Genomic DNA, 10,459 nt, shown 5'->3' with positions numbered 1-10,459 from the left:
TTCAGTAATTTTTTTTCGATGCAGTTGTGACCATCTGATCGTTGAGTCGCTGCAGGTTGACACCATGGCTACAGTGGCGTTCAGGCGGTGTGTGAGCTGGACTTTACTGTCAGCATCTGGAGCCAAAGGCGTCGGGATCAGAGGGACAAACCGGCTCTACTGGACCACTTTCAGAAGGACTGCCGGTGCTCTGACTGTAAATAACAATGCATTTCCTTATTTCTCATCTGACAGTGTTGTTTTCCTGCATCAAACTGTTAGAGTCATTTACTTTGACCTGTTTACAGTTGCACAGAATTCATTGATTTATGCCTTGTTAGAGAGTGTCTTTTAAAAGCGACTGATAAGCCTATATGTTTATGTAGGTAAAAGGGCAGCAGGGCTTTAGTACTGCTTATCAGGATGTTTCATCACTGTCACTGTGAAACAGGTTTAGTATGATGTTGAGGAAGACTGTTCAGTTCAAACAATGTATATAATAATTTAAGTGTGTCGGAAGTTCAGTTGAAACTCTACATTGAATATGGGTGAGTGCAATGACCTGGTGCCCCCACACTGCTTCTGTGGTAGTGTCAGGTTGCCTTGGGTCAGCTGAGGTTGATCATTGTAGATAACAGCCATGAGATAGGAGTTTCCGCACACTTAAGATTTATGCTGTGTCTGACTTTACTCTGAGCTGAAACTCTGCTTAGATGTAAGTGAGCAGGAATCTTTTCCATCTGTTTGGACTCATTGATATTTTCACTTTTGCCAAGATGGCGCCAAATGGAGCGGTAGCAGTGGCGTAAGGTAGTTACAAGGGTCCCAGTTCACACGGGCCCTGTTTCAACCAGTTCAGCTCAGTTCGGTACACATTTTCCGCTGCACTGTGAAAAGTTCTGGATGGTTCCAGTGGTCACCCCTCTGTTGAGGTTCCTAGCACACTGATCTTGCACTAAAAGGTGGAGCTATAAGCACTGTGTGTTGACTGGTCAGTAGCGGACAGGGCCCCAGTTCACACAATTATGACAGGCCCTAAGGCACACTAGTAACTTGTTATGGCCTGAACTAGTTACTGTATAATCTTATCGTCACATGATCAAATAGAGTTCAGTCAGGACCACTTTGGTTAAAGAAAACTTTATTTCCATTTACAGTATTATATTTGGTGGTATGCCTCTGTTCTGGGGCCCTTCTGCCTTTCCTAGGCCTACACAGAAAGCCTTAAGTCAGAGAGAGCAAACCTCCCTGCCTTTCCATGCGCCAACAAGGAAAGCCTAAGGCAGGGAGAGCAGCAGCAAAGAGCCCCCAGGAACAGAACAGTAAACATCAATGACAAACAGACATTACATAGACACATAGACACAACATGAAAAGGAGTAGCTGGGGTGGAGGCGGGTTGCAAAGTGGCTTGCAGAGGGAGCAGCAACAGTAGGCAGGCCAGAGCAGTTTAAATAGGGCGACCTGAATGAGATTCACCAGTTGGTTGGGCTGTTTGAGATCAGCTGATGTAGCTGGGATGTGAGCTGAGCTTGACATCGTGTCCTGCCTGAACTAACAATATGCTCAATACCTGACACAGGATAACACCAACATACATATCACCCAGAGATCATCATCGCATATATGCATTGGAAAAAAATACCAAAGAAAATAAGGAATTATTTGTTTAATTAAAGTTTTTATACCTTAGTTATAGTTTATGTAGAGTAAGCATACATTTGATAACATATTTTGTTATACATTTCTGGCTATTTTACAAAAAAAGAAAGCCATAATGGAGATGGGTTTGCCTTTCAAAGGCCTATAAAGCACATGGCACCATTTTTAATTTAATGTGTGTGTCTTTGAACACAGGCATATTTCCAAGGTGGCAATCTAAGTTACTCACAAGGGCCGTTTGTTATTAAATTAAATTATTATTATTGAATTAAATTAAGTCACGGATGGCAATCCAAAAAGTCACTTATACACAGTAAGCTACAAGGATCTTACACATAACTAGATAACATGCAGTAGATCTCCAGGAGAAAGACCCAAAGAACCTCCACCTAACTCAAAGTCCCCGATTGGTTTACAAAAATAAGATACAGGCCCACTCGCCCGTCACAACCAGCAGCCTATAAGGTGGTTAAGTTACTAACCAAAAAGTAAAAGAACCAGAGAAAATCAAAAAATCACTGGAAATAAAAAAAGGACTAATTAACAAAGTCACACAACACATGGTAATCAAAAGTAGGCTATAAGAAATTAGATAAAGGAACAAACTAAGGAACAGAAACAGCAGTGACAAAGGTGCTCCTCCTAATAAAGTAAAATAATGACATACTAACAGTTTAAATTATTTACAACAATGACAGTGAGGAGACACCAACTACCTTCACAGTGTGCAGCGGAACACTGTTCTTCATTCCTAGATAAAGGCACATATTAATAACCATAATATCGAGATAATACTCAACCAAACAAGGACAACATGTAGCGGCATACCTTAGTCTCACTTTCATCGCCCTCAGCAGCGATAACAGGTGGAAGAGTGTGGCAAACTTACTCTCACAGCAGTACACAGCTACTTTTATATGGGCACACTAGAATGAAGGTTTCACTTGCTCACAATCAGACTGATTCCAGGGAGGAGGGAACTTAAAGGGGAGGACTCACCTGTTACATGAATAAAATTGACTTGACACTTCCTTTCTTGTGCACAGAGCAGAAGAGCTGCGTTCCTCCTGGGGTTCCCCACACTGTCCTGTCTGGGTTATGAAGTGTATCACAGAGTGCAGACTTTAGCTGTGGTCCACGCTCTAGAAAAAGGTAATTGCTAACTGTGCAGATGTAAGATATCCTGAATATACAGATTTTGGTAATCAAACATGTATTTTCCTAAGTGATTAAGTGTAGAATATCACAGTCCTGATCAGTATGTCATTAATAAACACAAGGGCTGGCACCATACCAGATTTTACCTTCATGAGTAACGTTGCCAAATTCAAGATAACAATATTATCCTGATATAGAAAATTTAAAGAAATGATAAAGCCCCTTAAGTCCCAAAAAGGGATCAAGTTATCTTGTGGGAACAAGTTTTTATCGTGTCTGCACAAGGTATGACCGAGTGGGAACAAGTTATTATCTTATGGGAACAAATTATTATCTTGTGGGAACAAGTTATTATCTTATGGAATAAGTTAATTATCTTGTGGGAACAAGTTGTTATCTTGTGGGAACAAGTTATGACCTGGTAGGAGCAAGTTAATTATCTTGTGGGAACAAGTTATTACCTGGTGGGAACAAGTTAATTATCTTGTGGGAACAAGTTATTATCTTGTGCAGAAGTTAATTTTCCTGTGGGAACAAGTTATTGTCTTGTTGGAACAAGTTACCTTGTGGGAACAAGTTATTATCCTGTTCGCAAAAGTTCATTTTCTTGTGGGAACAAGTTATCACCTGGTGGGAACAAGTTATTATCTTGTTGCAGCAAGTTAATATTCTTGTGGGAACAAGTTATTATTTTTTGTGCAAGTTAATTATATTGTGGGAACAAGTTATTGTCATATATGCAAAAGTTAAAAGTTAATTATCACACGTACACACATATACATACACACATACATGCATGTGTTCGTGTGTATATGTAATGAGAATTTCCGGGGCACTGTGAATGACAGGCAGAGAGACGGAGCTGAATTGACTGAATTAGGACACAAGTCAGTGTCCAGCTGAATTAGCTGATGTGTTTTGTGTCTGTGCAGAGGAGGTTTTGGAGCAGGCCGACTACCTGTACAGCTGTGCAGAGACAGAGAAGCTGTACCAGCTGCTGGTGCAGTACAAGGACAGGTAAGGACAGAGTTGAGTTACACACCGGCTGTAGCCAGCTCTTCTCTGTTCTTCTCACTTTTCATATTTTCCATGTTCTGCTTAGAAGTTATTGAGATGTACCCTGTTTTGTTGCGTTGTATTATTTATTTGTTATTTTCATCCTTGCTGTTGTTTGTTTTTTTATTATTCAGAGTTGAATCCATTGGTCAGTGCCACATTGTCTTTTTGTAATACTACCACCAGAAAGCACCAGTTTCACATTTTTTATGTACTAGTATGAGTTTAAGTTGTGATTTTGTTTCCATCCATCCAGCGATGATGCAGAGTTCCTGTGGAGGCTGGCCCGGGCGTCTCGTGACATGTCCCTCCTGCCCAACATGGAGGCAGAACGGAAGAAGCAGCTGATGTATGAGGGCTTCGAATATGCAAAGAAGGCACTGGAGAAGGATGATAAGTGTTTTGCTGCACACAAAGTAAGACATTGGTTTCACTGAGAAGACACTACTAATTCACCTCCATCAGGTTTATCAGAGAAAAAACAACCAAAACCAAAAAAGCCCATATTAGGAGATATGACCAAACTCTCTCCTGACACAGTGGTATGCAGTCTGTCTCAGTGATACTGGAGACTACGAGGGAGTCAAGGTGAAAATTGGAAATTCATACATCATCAGGGAACATCTAGAGGTGAGAGGATATTCAGGTCAGCGTCATATTATCAGTGTGTCACAGTGAACTCTATTCTGAAGTGAAACATGTTGCTTTGTCCTAGAGAGCCATTGAGCTCAATCCCAAAGATGCCACTTCCTTACATATTCTAGGGTTCTGGTGAGTCTTCTTTTTTTTACTGTAACAAATAATGCATTTCATTTTTTAATACAGCTGCCTCAAGAGCATCTGAAAGTTCAGTCAACATCAAGACTGTAGAGGCTAAAGGAAGGGAAGTCAGCAGTGGAGTTGTCGTTGTTGTTGGACTTGTGAGGCCCAAAGATTGCAAACAGAATAGGATGTCAACCAGATGGATAGAAACTGCGTGCGTTAGACTTAGGCCCTGTCGATACATATGCAGATATTTTTAAAAACAGATATTTTCCCTCCCCATTCAAAAAAAAAAAAAGTCCACTTCACCTTCATTTTACAAAACATCTCCGCCCACACAAGAACGCACTAGAAGGCAAAGCTTTCAATTTACTGGTCCATGTGTGTCCCAAACCCTCACCTTTGGTCATGAGCTCTGGGTAGTGACCGAAAGATTGAGATTGTGGGTACGAATGACTGAAATGAGTTTCTTCAGAAGGGTGGCTGGGCTCAGCCTTAGAGATAGGGTGAGGAGCTCAGACATTCGGAGGGAGCTCGGAGTAGAGCCGCTGCTCCCTTGCAGGGAAAGGGGTCAGTTGAGGTGGTTGGGGCATCTGAGCAGTCTCCTGTGCGCCTCGTGTTTGAGGTGTTCTGGTCACGTCCCACTGGTAGGAGGCCCCGGGGCAGACCCAGAACACGCTGGAGGGGTTGCATATCTCATCTGGCCTGGGAACACCTTGGGGTCCCCCAGGAGGAGCTGGAAAGTATTGCCGGGGAGAGGGACGTCTAGAATACTGCTGCCCCTGCAACCGGGCTTTGGATAAGCAGTTGAAAATGGACGGATGGAAAATTGCTCCATTGTGTCCTTGTTCAGCTGGACTTGATCCAAAACTGTCATTTCTGGTAGAGTTTAATCGCAGCCGCTGAGGTGAAGCAAATAACACTGGGCTTAACAGACGGCTCCATTAGTCCATGACGTGGTGCAACTGTGTTAAATAAAAATGTAAATTTATTAGACCAAGCAGTGCTGACAAAATGTGCATGTGCGAATTGAAGAGATGATCGACATAATGTTATTGTTTCCCAATGGTGAATGGGCTGCACTTGTATAGCCTTCCTCTTGTGAGTGTTCTTGCGTCTCCCATTGTTCGCCACTAAAGGTTAACAGGGTAAACAGTGCGACTGACTGCAGTTATGATCGCAGACCTTTCATCAAAATTGTCAATTTCTGCTATTTCTATTACACATTATCAGAGTTTAAGCCGATCAGATGTTATTATTCAAGGTATTCTTTATGCCCTCTCTTTTTCAGGTGCTTTGCTTTTGCAGAGCTGCCTTGGTATCAGCGTAAGGTGGCGGCTTTAATTTTTTCATCGCCGCCTAACTCCACATATGAAGAGGTGAGGACGTCTCCGTTTGTACCACTCTTCCTTTGTCTTGTTACTAACCGCACAATGGCTGACTGTTAAAACAGCTTCAGGCTGAAAGTTCTTTGATGTTTTTTTTTCTGCTCCTTTCAGGCTTTGGAATTTTTCCTGAAAGCTGAAGAAGGTAAAACGCAGCATACTAATAAAGTCACTGAGGCATTAACTGAGAAACTGCTGATCTCCTGCTGGCTGCGGCTCAGATTCTTAGATCAGAGCAGTGCTGTGCTTGTAAAGGATTATCTAAAGGTTTAAAATGTATTTAACTATTGTTGCATTTCTGTGTTTTGTTTTTCTCAGTTGATCCAAACTTCTACAGTAAGAACCTGCTGATGCTCGGGAAAACCTACTTGGGCATGAAAGACAAAGAGAAAGCACGGTTCTATTTAACCAAAGCAAAGGACTACCCTGCTCACACACTGGAAGACAAAGAGGTACGTGCACTAAAGCACTCCACTTAAATGATCTCATGACCTCCGTGTTTGGCGAAATGGCAGGTAATTTGTGGTTGAATTTATACTTGACTAATTACAGACAAGGCAGATTGAACCCCTACAACTATTACAAATCATCAGAGGTCCCCAGGTAACACTAGCCCAAGCTTTTGATTGACTGTTTTCATAACTACTTGACCCAGATGTAAAATAACTCTGAGGAAGATGTTGCAATACCTTCAGGTATCCTGATGCATGAATCGCACAAGCTGATGTGAACGTACTCAGTTGGTTTACAGTGTGTTTGTTTCTTTGCAGGTCCATAAAAATGCTGTCGACCTGTTGAAGAAACTAGGATGAAGCTGTTATGACCACTAGGGCTGGACTATGGGGAGGAAATAAAATACCATGACATTTATGACCAAATAATGTCGATATTGAGTCAATATCGTAGAGCTGACTGAGTTGATCGAGGCAAATAATAGAACATCACTTAACTGTAAGACAGCCTTTAAAACCATGAAAAGACAACACAACTTACTATCTAAGATGATATTTAGTCCCATGTCACGATATCAACATAATATCGATATGTTGCCCAGCCTTAATTACAGTGGAACATGGTGCATTTGGGGACTTTTGGACTGTTAATTACTGCGAGTAAATCTGATTCTGTAGTCGTTAACACAGCAGAACTGTCTGGTCATTAAATGTCTAGTTAAATTAAAACTATAACATGCAACTTTTGAGATTAAGTTAGTGAACATGATCTAATGGTCTCCGCTTATCTAATCGTGCCTGAATTTCTCTGACATCTAGGTTAGCGGTGATCACGTGCTGTTTGCTGGGCTGAATGTTTACAACACTGCCACTTTTTAAAATTCAGATTTATGATCTGAAAATGGAGGAATCAAGAAAAATGTGGGACAGTGAAGAACACAGCAGATATTGTGCTTTTGCATATTGTAAATAATATTTTTAGAGAGAAAAATGTACAAATATAATTCCCATCTGTATCTGTCTACCAACAACTCAAGCAATAGTTAATGGTTTCTCTAGTCACAATTTTTTTTTCTTTCTTTTTTTTTTGTACATGCATTTACTGTGTTTTAACTGAAGGACATTTTTTTCCTGATCAAAATAATAAATAAATCAAAGCCACAAATGCATCTTTAGCTTAATAATGCCTGTGTTTTTTTCACCAGCATAGAGTCGACTGAGCGGGTTTAGCCCATTGAAACCTGACATCACATTACTTTTCATGTGCTGCTTTCAGATGCCTTTCACAAATATATAAACCTTTGAACTCCGATCCCAGCAAATTGATGAGTTTTCTGTCAAAAGCATGGGGGAAAAAGGCAATGAGCAACTTAGCGAGAAATGTCCCATAAATTATAAATTAATTGATTTAGAAAATTATTTAAAAAAAAATAGGGAAAACTATATTTATAATCATTATTATTACATATTTAAAATTATGGTAAAGATAAAAATAATAAGTAAAAAATATATAAAATAAATAATAATTTAAAAAAAATATTACAGTAAAGAATTGTTATAATTTTTAAGCACTTTTTTCTCCCCAAGTTATTTCCTTGTTTCTTTTTTTATAATAAATTACTTTTTATTTTATTTTATTTTTTACTAATTTCTTGTAATATGTTGGGTCACTTCTTCTTTCGTTGCCTTCTTCCTTTGTTTTTGAAAGAAATAAAGCCAACTTGCTCAGGTTTCAAAGGGTTATTAAGACAAAAGTAAGTCTTCAACAGTCACCATGACATGAGTCCTTTGTAGCAAGGAGGTGATGTCATGCCTCCAATAAAAATTACATAACTAATATATTAGGGTTGGGAAAATCGTTTCAGCATAGTATTGCGATATTTTTGTGTAGCAATATAATATCGTCACACAGTGCTAAGTATCGATTTTTTTATTATATAAAATATTAATATTACAAATATAAATTAAACTTTAAGTAGCCTACTAGAATAATATAATTAAATGCTTCTTCACTCCATTAGACACATTTTGTTGCTGCAAAAAAAAATGGCTGAAGTGGGATAAACAGACTGAAAACTTTATCTTATTACATAAAACATTGATAAAGTTTTCGTTTGGGGCATTATTTATAGTTGGAAAAAAAAGGTAATATGTCGCAACATATTTAAAGATCGCATTAATATTGTATTGTGACTTAAGTTTCGTGATGTCGTATCTTGAATCCCACCCCGATAATATATTAGCTAAAGCTTTCAGATGAAGTATCAAACTGAACTAAAAAATAAATTCAAACCAGCTCTAAAGATGGTCAGATACATTTATTAAATATGGTTCTTTCCACAGGCAAGATCAATTCAAAACAGAGGATGAACCAAGAGCACATTGTGTTATTTTCTCTGAGAACAGAATAAAAGTTGCCAACAGTTTTGTTGTGAATCCTGAGCAGAAGGCCTCTCGTCCCCCGATAATCACACAACAAAAACAAGAAAGAAAGCGTGGTCATGAAGGGGGTTTATTCACTTATTTATTTGTATCTCATAAATCCATCTCTCTTCATTAAAATGGGTGAAAGCAGATTAAAAATGAATCTTCTATACACATCGTCTCCAGTAAAGGGGCATTCTGTACAGTGTAGGTGGTGTTTACAGTGTGTATCTACACGCGATATGTTACAGTTTGGATGCGTTTCAGACGGCCTCGACCGCAGTCAGCACACAAACAAGCTTCCTGCTGCATTATCATGTACTGAAATGATGCACAGTATCACGAGTCAGCTTTGAGAGGACACACCTGTCCAGGTGATGCTTCAGTTACTGGCGACAGTGAAGGCAACCTGAAACGTCCCATCCATGTCTGATAAGAACAAAGGCATCACAGATTTCCATCAATGGAGCGGCGGCTCTGTGTAATTAATTATAATATTTAAGTACTTTATTTACTTTCGTTATCTTTATACAATGAATATTCACATACACAGTTGATTTTCCTTGATTACAGGTTTCTGTTCAAAAGGAAGCACAAAGTTATTTTGACTTCTCTTAAGTCGGCTCCTTTTGCTACAGTAAATGATTTCTTCATACTGTCGTCCCTCCCTCAAACTCCTCCACAGGGACAGCTGAGTACATGTTATATACGTGACTGATAATTTGAATAATCACAAGCTCCTCCCAGTAAAAGTCTAAAGCAGCTTGCTGCTGTTTGCAGTGGTCTGGGAAAAAAAAAAAAAAACACAATGCTAGAGAAAACGAGAATGGCCTGCCACTGCTGCGTTAAGACCACTGACTCAAAGAATAAGCACCAGAGTTTAGAAACAACGGAGTTAGATGTGACGTTCTGAAAAACAAAGGACATGTCCCCTGAAGCACTGAAGGAAAGAAAGGACAAGTGAGGGTGCAAAAACAAAAACACACATGTAGCACTGCAATGCTGCGTCGGTCTCCAGACAGGCCTTCCGCTGCTGAGCAGCTGCACTGGGGAAGCTTTCCACACGTTATTTGGTCTGTGGCACTTTAGTGTCTCATTAACTTATAAAATAATTAAGTTTTATAATCATGATTTGTTTGTAAAAAAAAGGCTAGGTTTTATTTACTGACACACACTCACACAGATCTCTTAACCTAAGGCTGTCTCATCTCAGCACAAAAACTAATAATGAGATTGAACACGGGCTGAATAAATTAAACTGTATGATCTCAGGAGGGCTCTGCACTGCGGCTGGAAACTCAACTGCAGTCATACTGTTGACCGCACAGCCGAGGAGCAGATACACACTGTATGTGACCGATAATGCCATACAGGCTCATGACACAGGTAGCACTTTCAGAAGCCCACAATTTCTAGTAGACCTATCAACCCCTCAAAAATGTATTTATGCTTATTTTATTTTAATTGGCCAGTTTCCACTCTGTGCTGCCTGCATGCAGTATTTGTATATGGTGCTTTCATGTCAATCAAGACATGAAATTTGATATTTTTCAGTCTCTATTCACTTTATGAACACTGACA

General features: G+C 39.6%; 1 protein-coding gene across 1 annotated transcript; it reads left to right on the top strand.

The window, feature by feature from the left end:
- The first annotated feature begins 6 nt into the window (after nucleotides 1-6).
- rmdn1 (regulator of microtubule dynamics 1) lies at nucleotides 7-9,547 on the top strand. Its single transcript, XM_033638378.2, has 10 exons — nucleotides 7-196; nucleotides 2,688-2,793; nucleotides 3,732-3,816; nucleotides 4,112-4,271; nucleotides 4,396-4,485; nucleotides 4,571-4,626; nucleotides 5,909-5,996; nucleotides 6,117-6,147; nucleotides 6,321-6,454; nucleotides 6,773-9,547. Exons 1-10 carry the CDS (start codon nucleotides 65-67, stop codon nucleotides 6,812-6,814), a joined length of 924 nt encoding a protein of 307 aa, XP_033494269.1. The 5' UTR covers nucleotides 7-64; the 3' UTR covers nucleotides 6,815-9,547.
- The last annotated feature ends 912 nt before the right edge of the window (nucleotides 9,548-10,459 follow it).

This window comes from Epinephelus lanceolatus, chromosome 20 (assembly GCF_041903045.1).
Source record: "Epinephelus lanceolatus isolate andai-2023 chromosome 20, ASM4190304v1, whole genome shotgun sequence".
NCBI classification, from domain to species: Eukaryota; Metazoa; Chordata; class Actinopteri; order Perciformes; family Serranidae; genus Epinephelus; species Epinephelus lanceolatus.
The sequence above is the reverse complement of the archived record's forward strand: the minus strand, read 5'-3'. Positions and strand labels throughout refer to the sequence as shown.